The 15,554-nt window shown below is 34.5% G+C and overlaps 1 protein-coding gene across 2 annotated transcripts; it reads right to left on the bottom strand.

The window, feature by feature from the left end:
- Window positions 1-1,153: 1,153 nt before the first annotated feature.
- On the bottom strand, window positions 1,154-14,643 carry LOC115626304 (glycoprotein-N-acetylgalactosamine 3-beta-galactosyltransferase 1). Of its 2 annotated transcripts, none has more exons than XM_030521634.1 (4): window positions 14,326-14,643; window positions 3,721-3,931; window positions 1,614-2,506; window positions 1,154-1,464 (listed from the first exon to the last, which is right to left on the bottom strand). In XM_030521634.1, exons 2-4 carry the CDS (start codon window positions 3,761-3,763, stop codon window positions 1,231-1,233), a joined length of 1,170 nt encoding a protein of 389 aa, XP_030377494.1. In that variant the 5' UTR covers window positions 3,764-3,931; window positions 14,326-14,643; the 3' UTR covers window positions 1,154-1,230. The 2 variants fall into 2 exon arrangements, with proteins under 2 accessions (XP_030377494.1, XP_030377495.1); XM_030521635.1 differs by lacking the exon at window positions 14,326-14,643 and adding an exon at window positions 6,542-6,568.
- Between the last annotated feature and the right edge of the window lie 911 nt (window positions 14,644-15,554).

The following is a 15,554-nucleotide window of genomic DNA, read 5'->3' as shown; positions in this document are numbered from 1 at the left end:
TTCCTAGATAAACATGGATATCTTGTTAGATTGGCCTATAGTCTAGCTTTCCCACATATTATGGAAAATAATAAATGTTATTTGCTATATTCTTAGCAAATAGTTAACAAAACCTTTTAATCTCTATTCCACTTTGTTTTTTACGCGTTTTCGCATTTTAAGAAAATAAGAAGCATACTTTTTGGGATTTTCTTATTGCATGGCAGCTAAAATAAGCAGTGTTACCAAACAGCTTTGAACTGCTTTAATTTGAAATGTGCTTCTAACGGTTTACTTTTACGATCATTTATATTCATGGACTACTGCTTTGCACTGCGTAAACGGTTTATTTTACGATCTTCCGCTTGTTATATAAGACTAAACTCCTAGTTTAAGCTGTATTTGTATTTTGGTGTAAGTTTAATTGAAGTTATTGTAAATAATAACAGTATAATTAAAGCTTTACATTTAAAAAAAAAAAACATTTTAAAAAATGTTAATAAAATACACGGTTCACGATCTTCGGCTTGTTAGCCAAAAGCTTGCCTACAACCATAATTAGCATTCTTTTCATGTCTACGAGAAATACACTTAAGCCAAGCCTTATGATTTATTCTTAGAGCTCTACGTGGTTTCTTCAAAGTGCTATGTATGTAACAAACATATGGAGATTATAATGTTTTTTAACTGCCTCAAAAAAGAGATTGCTTCTAAGTCATTTCTTTATTAAAACAATTTTTATTTGATGTTTATTGGTTGCCGTATTAAATACATTATGGTTTAACAAAAGAGATTATTATACATAATACATCTATAGAAACATACATTAATACATAAGGAGTATATATTGTACTTGCATTTTACATATATATGTATGTATGTTTGTATTAAAAAGTTGTTTAGAGATACAAAAAATGTAGTTGGATAATTTCTTACAGCCCTATCTAAGTAGAGAATTTAAAGCTACTTGCTTGCATTATTATTGAAATCTATTTGGTTGCCTAATTATATAAATTATAACGAAATGAACTTATTGGCTAAAAATATGTCATCGTTTGTACAAAATGGTTTGCGTTTGAAGTAACGCACTAAACATTGGCATATATAGCATATATGGCAAGGTTCATACAGCTAGTATAGTAGATGTATAAAGTAACATACGAGTACATAGAAATAGATGGGGGCATGTACTTAGATATATTTATATTATATATACATATACACAAAACGCTATATACAAATATTTATGGCTTATGACTGTGGCGCATTGGCAATTGCCGCTTTGGTTTCAGCCTCACTCGCCGTTTCCGTCCGCTCCTTGGGCGTTGGCAGAAGTTCGCCAACATGCAGCTTGTTTGGCAGGGCATCGGGTGTATTTATTATGCCATAGGGTCGCAGATGATATATCAAATAGTCCAGAACATACATTTGATTTGGGGATACATAGTGAAACGATATGGCATTATCTGAGCAGCAATCGAGACCCTTTAGAAAAAAAAAAAAAACAGGATAATGTTAATCGCTTAGATGAAAAAGAATTTTAAAGAGTTGTGATCTTTCAAAGCATGTGAATGGGATATACAACAGAGATTCCTCCACTTCGAATAGATCTGATAGCTCTTCAAAAATGTTACCTCGTCCGTTTTGTAGAAAATATACTGCCAATACCAGAACTTCTTATCCGTATGCGATGGTATCAAATGGTGTTCTGGCACAAAGGGGAAGAATCGTCCGCGTCCACTGGCATCGCGCGAATCGCCAGCCACCACTTTCACATTCTCCAGGCACTTGCCTATCTCAACATCTTCGGCACCTGAGTTGTCCGCCTTGCATAGCTTTGGATTGGGTAGGGCTTCGACCACGAAGCGTCGTACAGCCTCACGACTGAGTACATAGCCAGCCCCTCCGGACATATATCCCTGCTTCACGAATGGCTTGAATTTGCATCCAAAATATACGGGCGTATCGGGGGAATAGGGATAGAGCATGTAGCGTAGATTCTCCACAACTGTGTAAGTGTCATCGTCAGCCTTTAGAAACCAGTCTGCATCGTTGATGTGATGCTGATAAATATACTTGTAGGCCTCCTTCGTCTTCCCCCACAAATTGTTGCGTCCCTCGCCAATGGGCAGGGCTACAGCATCAAGTTCCGCATCGGCGGCGGAGCTCATAAAAATGAGCTTATTACAACGCTTTCCCCATGTCCTCTTCACGTGACGCGCCTTCTTCTGATGATTTTGCGGATTGGTCATGATCCAGCATAGCACCTTAACCTCATTGTACAGCCGCTCTGCAATGCTGGAGTTCTCGTGGACATGTTCGTGCGTGCCCACATCCTGTTCAGGTCCGGCCAGCTCCATCAGATCGTGACTGTGATGGGCATCGTTCACGTCGCCATGCCGATGGCCATCATATGGCAAAAACTCGCTACGTTCCGGCGTGGACGAATAGACGAAGAGCTCGGCCAAGCAAAATCCGACAACAAGACCAACAATCAGAGACACGAATGAGCGTTTATTGGAACGTCCTGCAAATTCAAAATAGAAAGTGAAATAAATAAGCATTTTATGTAAACACCAGGAGAAGAAATCCGGCGAGGGATTACAATTAATATTCACCTAAAATTTTTAATTTTTCAATTCATATTTTTCCATAAAACACGCATTACTTTCTTTGAGTGGCAGAAGAGGAATCATCTTACATTCACAATTCGCATTTGATTAGAGCAGAGGTTGCCGATTTACAGGCGTTTTTCAAAACTGTTTTCAATTAAATTTTCAAACTCAATCTTGCTGACTGTTTTTTATGTAGAAATTTGCAAAGTTTTTAAAACAGATTGTTATTAAAATTGATAAATAATTTAAAACTTAAATACCAATACGCGTACATTACTGAAATATTTGAATTCGTGAGCTTGCAAATGCTTAAACACTTGAGAAAAGTATTGTTTTTCTCTCACTTTTTCAAATTGAAAAATTATTTTAATTGAAAACTTAATACCAATTATCGTTTACTTTGGAAATTTCGGGAATTGCTTTTATAATTCAGCAAAATATTTCCTCTAAATAAGGGCTATTTTTCTCTAACTTGTTTCTTGACCTTCGATAAGTTTTGTTATTCAAATTGAAAAATAATTTAAATTAAAAAATAATTGAAAACTTAAATACCAACTGTCGTATACTGTCGAAATTTCGGGAATTCGGGAGCTTATAATTGCTTTAAGAATTCAGAAAAATATTTCCTCTAAATAAGGCCTATTTTTCTCTAACTTGTTTCTTGAACTCAACAAATTGAAAAATGATTTTAATTGAAAAATAATTGAAAACTAAAATACCAATTCTTGTATGCTCTCGAAATTTCGGGAATCGCTTTAATAGTTCAGCAATATATTTCCTCTAAATAAGGCCTATTTTACTCTAATTTTTTTCTTCAACTCACCTTCGATTAGTGTTGTTATTCAAATTGAAAAATAATTTAAATTGAAAAATAATTGAAAACTTAAATACCAGTTCTCGAAAATGCGGGAATTAATTCTTTTTCTCCCAGTTTTTTCTTTAACTCACTCACTAATCCAAATTAGTGTTGTTATTCAAATTGAAAAATGATTTTAATTGAAAATAATTGAAAACCTAAACACCGATTCCCGTATACTCTCGAAATTTCGGGAATTGCTTTAATAGTTCAGCAAAATATTTCCTCTAAAAAGGGCCTATTTTTCTCTGACTTTTTTCTTGAACTCACCTTCGATTAGTGTTGTGCGTCCCAGCAAGCCGTTGGCAGTCATTTGGCTTTAGTAGTGTGTGTTGCAGTGTGCACGAGGATCGGTGTGAGTTGGGACTAGGAATATGCGAGTATGCCTAGATTTGAGCGCGACATAAATTTTCTTTGGTCTTTGGTTGCGTTGCGTCTTGGCCTATAGCTTGTCCCCTCTTTGGTTTGGCTTTTACATTTTCTGCAAAGAAATACAACGACGATAGCACCAACGTGAATACTAAATACTAAGTAAGTATACTATGTTGTATGTGCAATCGGCACGCAGAATGCAGCAACTGGCATCTGAACCCAGCTGCCGTTCAATTACAAGTGTCAATTTATTTTTATGCACTGGGGTGCACGTTATACACTGCCTTCAATTTTCTAGAATTGTGTTAATAATATGCTAAAACGTGACAATTGCGCCATTTCATTGCTCTGCCACTAAGCTCTATTCCATCATGCGGACCGAACTCACTAAGATGCGTTGGTTATATAACTTTTTGCATTCGAGCATCGCATGCCGACTACGTGCGTTTTTATTCGATAAACAATGTCAAATGCCAAACAAGTGTAAATTAAGTTTATGCTTAATCTTGCTCTTCTAAATATCTAGGTGTGTACGTGTGGGCGTGTATATATGTGTGTGTGTATGTATGTATGAGTGTATGTATGTAGCACAGCCTTTAAGCGGCTACCTTTGTGCATCTTTCAATGATGAATGTGAATGTCATTTCACTGAATTTTTTCAAGTACATATCTTTTTTTATATACAAGTATTTTATAATTTACTGAAAACAGTGAAAACTCTCTTATCCCGACACTCACGTTCGTCCAATTTTTGTCCGCCCAAGCGAGTGGTGTCCGCTTAGTGGTGTCCGCTTAAATACTTTAGACACCGATCGAATGTTTTAGAAAAAGTGTCCGCCGAAAAGAGGTGTTCATTAAGGGAGTTTTCACTGTACATTTCGCTTTCAAAACCAAGCAATGGGAAGTTAAAATCGCTCAGCTTTTCCATACCACAAACCCGCCCAACTCCCTCGCTCTTTTTCTGCCAGAATCCTTCAAATAAAATGCACTTTGTTGCACAAAACATTCATGGAGCAGCTACATACTTTAATGAAGAAGTGAAACAATATTAAATTGAAATCATTTGTATACATAATTTCTTGAGTACAAAGAAGGCAGCTATATAGAAGAAGTGAAGTATATATTAAACCTGGTCTGTATATGGATAAGATAAGACAAGTCTCATCATCAAGTTTGTTGCCCCTAGCTGTTATGGGTTGAAAAGGCTGTACATATTACTCATAAATTAGAACAGAACGGAATAATAAGCATTCATCTTCAATATCTTGCAATAGGGTCATGATGGAACAGTTGAACTCATACAGACAGGAAAAATCATTAATGTAGGGATTAGTTCTTCTACACATGCTCGCTCAAGTCTTTTCCATTAAATATAGAGATAGCCAAGCATTCATAAAATCCTCAAATGCCTTTTCATCGAATTCGATTTCAGTGCAGAACTGTCTCAGATATCTTCACGAGATGGCAGCTCAGTTCTCTGTTTTCCTCATAGGGATCCCAGGTAATAGGGACAAAGCTGACAAACTAGGAAGACAAGGCACCATTGCCCTTCTTCCTTCGAACAAGGAAAGCATCTGTATGTGGATAATCAGCTGTAAACTATTAGTTCGGAACCACCATCCTGCAGAAGCAGAAGCCACTGATTTGCCGCGATCAGGCCTATAATGGCTGTCCAAGAAGAAGAACGTAGGCCGAAATGTGTCAAGAATAAACCCCTAGGTAGCTTTTTCTCACACCTAAAAATGTTCGTATTTCGACCAACAAGTAGAAATTGTTACCATAACAATGTTTTCACTGCTGTTTTAAGATTTCTTCTTTCTATAATTAATTTTTAATTTGTAGGATTATTTCTAATCTTCAACGTTTGACAACTCCTACTTTTCGCTAATTTTAGGAGATACTATTTTAGAGATACTATTATAAGAAGTATTAAGAATTTACAAAATCAACAAGTAAAGGCAACGATATTTTAAAATATATTACTACTTAGGAGATATTCCAGTCCACAAAGAATGTTCAAATGCAGTCAAAAAGTTTGTTAGCAATAGAAAGGAGCCTGTTGCTGTCGCAGATCGGAATGTATCTCCATTTGTTATATACCACACACATATTGTAATCTCATAAATGAAATAATTAATCGTCAAGTTTAATTAACAAATTTAATGATTGTCCCCGATGGACAGTATTAAATAAAAACACTCTGCTAATACAAAAAAAAAATAAATATATATATATATATATTATAATGTGTGTATGCTTACATCTGCAGAACAAGCCAAGAAAATCTTGCGTAATGGTGCTATATATTGCTTTATTCAGATAATATTGAATGCTTTTAAACAAACTTCAAACTTATCTATGATTGGTAAGCGCCATCAATATCGAGATAGAGTCTAACACAAGGTTTCATTTAAAAAAAATGTACAAACTTTAATACGAAAAGATTGCTAGGAGCAGCTTAAACAATTTAGAAAAATGCTCCTGAAATCCAGTAACTTCCATAATGGACATGTCGTTTGTTTTTTTTTTGATATTTTGAGTTTTAATTCCCAAATTTCAATTTTGAAAACGATTTCTTTTTAAACAATTAGTAGCAAATCATGTCGAAACGTCATCAAAACCAAATTGTTGCAAGATTAAAAAACCTACTTAGAATTACTTTCTTCATCGTGGCTTATAATTTTATTACTTTTAACACTGTTTGGTTTTAATAATTCACCTCACTTTTAATTTTTTCTTTGTGTATTCATGTGTATAGCTTTTTATATCACAAGCACTTGTTGATTTTTTTGCTAAAATGTATTTTAAATGTATTTCAAGTGTTTTGTTTTCAGAAGCACTATTTATTTATATTCTTATTGATTCGACGCCGTTAAACGTCTTACACGTTGCGCTCACAAACTGCAAATGAAGGGACCGCCCTTATAAACAGACGATTTTAGGGAATTTAGTGAGTGGATTTATGATCATTGGACGATGAGGCAGCTAATGGAAAACCCAAATGGAAATGAACAATTTTCAGCGTTTGTGCTATCAGCCAAGCATTGCTTATTGTCTTTGGGGCAGGTTCATTGACTAAGCGATAATACATTTTATCAGAAGAGTGGACGAAACAAAGAACACATGTTTCCAAATGCATTCACTTGCAACTTGTACTATAAACGAGTATATATTCGTTTATCTTCCACAGAACTGGCACTTTTCAAATTGGAAAACATGTTGTTGGAGAGATAGCCTGAGTTCAGAATGCTTTGCAAAATATTTACAAATTCCTTAATAATGCCACACACTTATATATTTCTGACTATTTATAAAGCATAGTTGAAAGTCTCGGTAACCTAATTGAAGGTGTTATCAAGAGAATCGACTTTTTCATTATTCCCATTTCCTTATCGTGAACCAGAGCGATCGGTTGTGAAAACCCTCGCAGACAGAAATGGCAATGTATGAAATTAATAATGCTTATATCTTAGCACTATCTACGAGTACTTATAAAATGGTTTACTGATATGCTTATCTTGAAGCTATATATTCATGTGTCGTGTTATTGTTGGCACAAAATCGTAACCATTTCTCATGCACATTGTTTTCAAAGAAGACTATCTGGCAGCCATAATTATTTAAAAGAAACTATGTCTCGAATCAGAGATAAGTTCCCAGTAATTAACAGGCGAGTTTCCATCGAAACTGTAAGTGAATTTATCAGAGTTCAGCCAAAGCCGCGACACAACAAAAGAGCTGTGTAAGAAGGAGCTGTTTTGAAGGCTACAAGTAGAAGACATTCAAGGAAGTACGAGGCATTCCTGTCCGGCATTTAAAAAAAAGGCTTACACTGGAATGAGCGCGCTATTTTCCAAATTCCAAGTTTAGTTTATCTCTCGAATTCTTTTCAAAGTCAACCAATTGTAAAGGATGTTTTTGAATTTCCCTGCCATGTGCAACGTTTTTAACAGACTCCGGAAAGCAACAACAATCTATCAATAGTTTATACAACGAATACAGTAATAATTGAATTGTTGCAATTCTATTTTAGCAAATACTATCTGATAATAAACATTAACCCTTAGTATGTCTCTGATCCATATCTGCAACATACCGCTTAAACTCTATTATTTTACAATGAATGCGCGAAATTTGCAAAGTTCCATGGTATTTTAAATGTATTTGATTTTGTTACACTGAAATAAACTAGTGAATTGAAATTATGATCACTTTTGGCGCCAATTTGTGATTCGTGGTATGCAAGCAAATTAGAGGATTTATGTATTAAGTTTTTTCAATATATAAAGTACAACTAAAACTGCGATAAATGAGGGGTCGCATTAAGCCTTAATAAAATGAATAATTATTATTTTAAATGTTCATTTACAGACCTTTTTGACCCCAGAAACAACAATAATGTATTAATGAAAAACATAATTTTTCATAAAAAAAATATACAAAATCACAAAATTTCAAAAAACAAAGAAACACGTATATTTTTATTTTGCCTTTTCATTTACAGACCTTTTTTTTGAGCCCAGAAACAACAATAATGTAGAAATGAAAATAAGCGTTTATTGTAAAAAAAATAATTACTAAATTAAAAAAAAAAAAACAGAAAAAAACACTTCTGTTTTTAGTTTGCATTTTCTATCTAATGGAAAAAACCGCATTGAAATCAGACAAAACATCATACGAGGGGTTAAGATTTAATTCCGCTGACAAATTTCCATGGTCTGGCTGACACATTTTCTAGATAACTCCGAGAAATGCTGCTACGTTCAAAAATGCAATCATTGTGTGTCAAAGTCAAATGAGTTCAATTGCTTAGACAATCTCAACTGCACTTTCTGTATATATATATATATATATATATATATATATGTATGTGTGTGTGTGTGTATGTCGCCAAGCGGGCAATTATTTTGAAATCGCTGAGCACAAATGATTTTTAAACGGGGCGTACTTAAAAGTGCCGTCAATTTCAATTGTAATTGCAAATAAATGAAATTTAGAGAAAATTATTCGCCACAGCTTGGACTGTTGGTTCTCTCTCTCGCTAACTTCCGTGCGAGCTCTCAAATTGCTTTATTATTGTTACAATTTTGCCTGCAACGTAGCATTGTAATTAATTGCAACAATTGCATAAAGCAACTAATTGGTTTGCCCGTCCGCCAACTTGGCTAACAAGCAGTTAGAAATTTTGGTAAAAAAAAATTAAACCCACACTAATTTCAAACTTGAACTTGTTGAAGGCAGTTAGGAAATTAAATTATTTACAAATTTTGTTAAAAAGAAAAAATAAACCCACACTAATTTCAAACATGAGCTTGTTAAAAGCTGTTAGAAAATTTTAATTATTTACAAATTTTGGTAAAGAAAATGAAACCCACACTAATCAAACTTAATATCGAACTTGTTATAGGAGCAACTTTTTTCAGACTGGTAGCTATGCGTTTAATATTTCATATTGGAGAATTTGTTCTTGTTGAGTAGAGTGATAGAAATCTAGTAATTAAATAAAACATGAAACAACAAAATAGCTCCCTTTCTCTCTCTCTCTCTCTACTCTATAAAAATTGTTGGCTATATCCGTTTCAGTGTTAATCTCTGATCGATTAGGGCTGTGAGTTGAAGCCACAATTTTCTACAATGATTTTAGCTGTTCAGGATTTGTTATTGTATATAATTAGGAATACAAGCTAGTACTTCCTGTACTAGATAGCTCAACCAATCTTCTTTATTAAGCCATATGGTTTTTATTGCACTATTGTTAAATACAAGTATTTGATGTTAAATGTGTAACTTGTTACTCAAAAATAAATAAACCCCGTAGGTTATAAAACTAATATTCACACAACAAGTAATAATCAATAATTTATTGTAATTTAATAACAAAATTATAGTAATGTGTATGCTGTCTATTTCAGGTTTAGAATTTCACAAAGCTTCTTACTTGCTGGAGGGAAAGGCTATCTATCTGACTAACTACTATGTTTGGCATTTGTTATTTAATTCTTGCCGATAAGTATGGAAACAGGTAGCATCGTGAAGCTATATAATATATAAATCGGGCTCAATTATATGCAATTTTGTTTCTGCATTCCGGAAAATAAACAGAAACATCTGCCACGCCTCTTTCTGGGAGCTACTCTAATATTACACTAATCGCAATTTAAATAAATTGGGAAAAAGGGAGGAGCACAAAATAAAGTTACTTTGCACTGAACAATATGCTCATTATTTTTTTAGAATTAATATCCCAGGAGAACTAATTATATATATAAATGTTTATTTATCAAACTATGACTTTGTGCAAGTTCTTTTAAAATGATAATGCGGTCATGGTTTTATGTACATAGATAAAAAGAAATGGTTGTCATTAATGTTCTCATTTTATCTTAATTATTTGTTAATATTTTTTATAATTTTTCGATAACAAAAAATATTGACAAGCATGTTGTTTGTTGTGTAATCAAAAAAATCAAATGACAAGCCTGGCAATAATGTTTTATACTTCTTGCAACACATTTGTTTTTGAATGCGAGTTCAATGTTAATGGCCAAGTCGAAAATGATAGCGACTAGATAACGTAACTGAGCACCATCTATATGCTATAGCATTAATTATACAAAATAAAAGAACAATATGCTGGCAAGTGAATTGTTTTATCTTGCACAAAGCTGCCTTGAATTGTTGGAATTGTAATTTATGATGACTTTGTTAGAAACTATGTGTGACAAATATATAAGTTTACATTGCTATCGGTTTATGAGGGTTAAGGAGAAAATGAGTGTTCATGATTGGATGGTGGATATATTTTATTTATTATTGCTAAACTATATAGACTCAACCATTTCTGACAACTAATTAAAACTTCTGAAATGCCTAACAATTAAGGACAGACTAGCCACTGCAATATATTTTTAAGTACTTATATATAAAGTCCCAAAATCTGTGTCCAAACCAGCACATAATGAAATATACAAAGACATGGAAAATTATATAGTTTCGCGACAAAATCTATATGCCATTAAATGATCGAAATAATTCGATAATTGAACTAAACGTTTTTATTTTAAAACATTTCGAATGGTAAAGAAAAACACTACAAATGGTAGAAGTACAAAAAAAAAAATATACTACATATATTTAATACACTCATTAAATAAATAGTAAAAGTTTATCAAATCAACTGCATGACCTAATGGTTGTTTCCCTGCTTTCGTTGCTCTACACTCCCCATTATATTTATTTCGTTGCGGGTGTACAATCCAATTGTTGAGTTTGTTTGCTGGCCTCGGGCGGGTTACTCAATAAAATCGGTCGCGCTTCGATTGCTTTAAACTATGTACATATGTATGTAAGTATGTACATATATACATATATATGTATTTGGGGCCCAGCAAACCCAGCAAACAAAAAGCAGTGAGTTTTTCACAATTGACGAACAATACGCACAATTGTTTCAAATTGAATTGTTATGTGGTTAACATCGCTTTGTTCTTTTATTTGAATAAATCCAAATGTGTGTAATTCCGTTGGTTACTGGATAAGCTAGACGGGTCTCTGTTTTTACTCATTTGTTATCGCGCTTCTAGTCATGAGCATTCTTTCTTATCTGGCATTTTTCGTTGGTCTTCCGCTCCGTTCTGATTAATTTCGCTCAGACATTTAAACGAATAACTTAGTTCTATTTTTTAAGTATATTTGTGATACCCTTACTAATGGGGAATTGCCAAATATTCCCGTCGCTGATAATGTCGAAGCAATGGGCTCATTAACCAGGTTATCTTTTTTAGTGATTAATGGGCTTATTAGTCGGGTAACTTCGATTATAGAATGATTATAAGTAATTGCGGAATTCCGTGATGACGATTCGATAAAATGTGACCCCTGATTAACAAAGATAATAGATGTTGGAATATAATCGTCTATTGATGAGTGTGCCAATCAAAATCTCGACCATCAGGCAACAAATAACTTCTTTGTTATTCAGTTGTTTATTAATGTCCATTTGCAGCTCACAAAATAGTACAATTTATAATAAATATGTAAATATTATAATAAATAAATAAATATTATAATAAATAAATATTATAAAAATTTAATAAATAAATAATACAATACATAATATTTATATTGAACCGTCCACTAAAATGTTGCAAAGTGTATTCTAACTTCTAGTTAATCAAGAATTTTGAGAATTTGGGTTTTTCCCTGAATTAAATAAAAGTTAATTTCAGCTTGGAAGTCGATTGAATACTCCATCATTTCTAAATCGCTCCTAAATCAAACGATCGATTCGATTTACAACTATTCTTCCCACCTAAAGATTTATTTTAAATTACAAAAAACTTATTTTGTATCGACGGAAAAATAAAATCAATAAGAGGCAGAGAAGTTACTGGCTTTTAAGTGAAAATTAGATGATTTCTTGAATATTTGATATTTTGAGAGAACAATAAAGAGCTTTTTAACAATCTTCATATGGCTCATTTCGGTCGATTTGTTTATAAGTAAATCTACCACTATGCTTCACACCTAAAGATTTGTTTTAAATGACTAAAAACTACTTTTTTTTATCGTTTTTAGAACGAAATCAGTAAAAGGCAGAGAAATAACTGTAATTTAATTGAAAATTCTTGGGCATTTTAAACATTTGTTATTTTCAAAAGGTTAAACGGGAGCTTTTTAATAATCTCCGGTTTCCAATAATCGTGTGATTTAATTTATTTATTTCCACTTGTGGTTAAACACGGCTGTTCAGTGCTGAATGCTGATCTGAAGGATCTGCATTTGCTTATCGATAATGCGACTAATTAAGACCAACATTTAAAATTAGAACAGCAATAAGAAACAATTCAATCTATGCTTAACACTTTTTTTTAAATAATAGATTGATTGTATAAAGTTAAATGCAAATTTAAAAGCGCTGATTATTCCATTTTGTTCTATGAACGATTAATCGACTTTATTTGTGAGAAAATCGCAAAAAGATCGATGCAGTCAACAGCGATTATTTTGCAGCTCTAGGTAGGGGGATTCCTTTTTAAAGGAGAGCGACGGCAACTATCTGTATCGAGGGTGACGAGTAAAAAAAGAAGTAAATCACAGACTGGTGCAAAATAATTGCATCGCTTATCAGCGGGCAATGCAAACAAAATGTAGTTGCAATCTAACTAAAGTGCGGAAACAACAGCACTTGAGCAAAAACTAATCAACATTACCACATTTGCCGAGTCGCAGCACAAAATATATTTAAGTAATGCACTCATTACGATGCACATACATACTACTATACTGTAGATGCCATTTAAAAACGAAGCTAAAAATAAATGCATTTCATACTAAACAGCACGGATGGCATTTCTATATTCTAAATTCAATTATCCCTATCTTTATTGTATGTATTAAAAAAATTATGAAGCAATATGAAAATGATTCGCACGCGCCGTCTGAATAATAAATTGAGTTTTGAAGAGTCTTGGGGGAACACTTTTGAAATAGAATGTCAATAAACCTATCAAAATCCAAATGCAGGCGGCCACTAGCGCTTCTACTGTCAATATACATACATACCTACTAAGTACAAGTATATATGCAGTTAATTGATTTAATTCTTGATTTAATAGAATCTCTATTATCAGCATTCACAAATCGCTGCACTACTCAGTATTGCAGTTCTTTCTCAGCGCCGTCCACTGTAGTTTTTGAAGCAGCGCGCGAGGGGTTGGCTGCCGTTCACCCCGGAGCGCTCGAAGAGCGCAACTCAACACACGCAGCAGCAAAGGAAATGGCAAAGCCCTGGCTATGGCAGCGACAGAGTCGAGTCGAGTTGAGTTGAGTCGAGTCAGAGAGCGCGAGAGACAGAGGCATGCACCGCAAAAGGGCAGCCAGTGACAATGCAGCTGTTCAACGAAGGGGGCGGGAGAGGGAATTGGATTGAGGCACTTTATAAATAACAGCCAGAGCAGAAGCAGGCGGCAGGGGACACGCGATAGGAAACTGCAGGCATATGACATATGTACGGTGCATACAAACATACATAAATTATATGTATGTATGTAAAAATTTCGATGTGTGACGTTTGCAGCTCCTGCCGGCTCCAAGTTGGATGCAGTTTTTTTTTTCGGCATAGGCTGTCTGACAGACAGATTCCGTTAGGCGTGTCAGATTTGTGTTATTCTTTTATTACTTCTTCTCTTGAGCATTCCATTTCTTAATCAGCTATTTACATACATACATATGTACATACATATAGTATATGCATGTCTTATTTTGGGTTGCTGTTTCATTAATTTTGATTTTTGTTTTGACACACTAAGCGAGCAAACAGTTTTTTCAATTTATTTTATTTGTTGATGGGCTCAGCACTTTTTCACACGATGTGCAAAGTATTTTACATGCGACTGCGTTTCCACACACGTATGTACATAAATACATACATGTGTACATAAATATATATATTTTGATATTTTTCCTATAGTCGTTGTTCTTATAGTTGCCGTCGCTACTTACAATTGATTTTTTCACATTTTCCTTTGGTGTGTGTTTTTACGTGCAGGACTTCCACTTCATTCTCTTGCACGTATTCGAGTGTACATTTTGTTTTTATTTAAGCATTTGTTTTTGTTGCTTTACGCATTTTTGCACTTCAGTGGCTTTTGCCTGCACACATAATTAAATAGACGATATGCGCGCGCGTGTGTGTTGTTGTTCCTGTTATGATTCAAGCGATTTGCAGCTTTTAGTTGTTGTTTTCAGTCGTATACTATTAATATGGCATCGCATCACATCCAAAGGCAACAATTTAATTAAATATTATTCCCGAATGGGCCATTCAACAGAGAACGACGACGAAACGAGCGGACAACAAAACGCCAACTGACGAGCGCGAAAAGTTCTCAACTGTTTAGTATAATTGTCCAACAGCCGCAACAGCAGCGACAGCAGAAACGACGTCGACGTCGATGTCAACGTCAAATGAGCGGCAAGAGCAAAGCAAGAGATAGCGATAATGGGACATGCGCGCTGCTCTCGCACGCTTGCACACACAATGACCTAAGGTCGAAGAGAGCGGTTGGGGAGGTGGGTGGACCGGCCGGACTGGACTCCCGAGCAGAACCGGCATACGTGTGTATGTATGTACAAGTATATGCAGCCGGCCTTTATGATAAAGGAGGCCGCAAAACAATAAAACGCACTAAACATAAATAAGCCTGATAGGTGGCGCGCAATAAGCGACAAAGAACTACAAATCTCGTCATTTTGTTATTTGTTTCTGCTGCGTTCTAACAACCCCCTTGTGAGAGCGGGCGATAACTTGCTACCCTCTACGTCCACAGTCACAAGAGAGCACGCTCTCAATCAACCAGGTGTGAATGACATCTGTGCGAAATGTTCAGTTCTCACGCGCCCCTTCGCTCTTTCTCAGCGAGTTGGCTTTCCCTCCAAACAGCTGTTTGTTATATTTTGAATATTTAGACTCCGATCAAGTAAGGGATGTTTTTGGAGCGCGCCTTAGATCAAGCTGCACGCTGAAAATAAAGCAGTTTATTTTCGTTGCTCTTTAAAAATAAAATATGACGAGGTATATCCAAAAAAAAAGAGCTTACGTCATATCTAGCGAAAATCAAGTTGACAAAATAAGATAAACGATATTTACATAACTTTTGATGCACTCAACCAAATTGCCTTTATGATAAGAGTGTCAAATATCTCATAACAGTCAACACACCCTAAATTAG

This window comes from Scaptodrosophila lebanonensis, unplaced genomic scaffold (assembly GCF_003285725.1).
Source record: "Scaptodrosophila lebanonensis strain 11010-0011.00,11010-0021.00 unplaced genomic scaffold, SlebRS2 tig00000085-arrow-pilon, whole genome shotgun sequence".
In the NCBI taxonomy this organism is placed as follows: domain Eukaryota; kingdom Metazoa; phylum Arthropoda; class Insecta; order Diptera; family Drosophilidae; genus Scaptodrosophila; species Scaptodrosophila lebanonensis.
Note: the sequence above shows the minus strand (reverse complement) of the source record. Positions and strands in the feature narration are given on the sequence as shown.

What these genes read in the sequence shown, in the direction of transcription:
- LOC115626304 (XM_030521634.1), bottom strand. Translation starts at nt 3,763, where the DNA reads ATGACTGCCAACGGCTTGCTGGGACGCACAACACTAATCGAAG. An exon ending in ACGCACAACACTAATCGAAG is followed by an intron (nt 2,507 to 3,720) that starts GTGAGTTCAAGA and finishes TTGAATTTGCAG; the next exon opens with GACGTTCCAATAAACGCTCA. An exon ending in TTTTCTACAAAACGGACGAG is followed by an intron (nt 1,465 to 1,613) that starts GTAACATTTTTG and finishes TTTTTTCTAAAG; the next exon opens with GGTCTCGATTGCTGCTCAGA.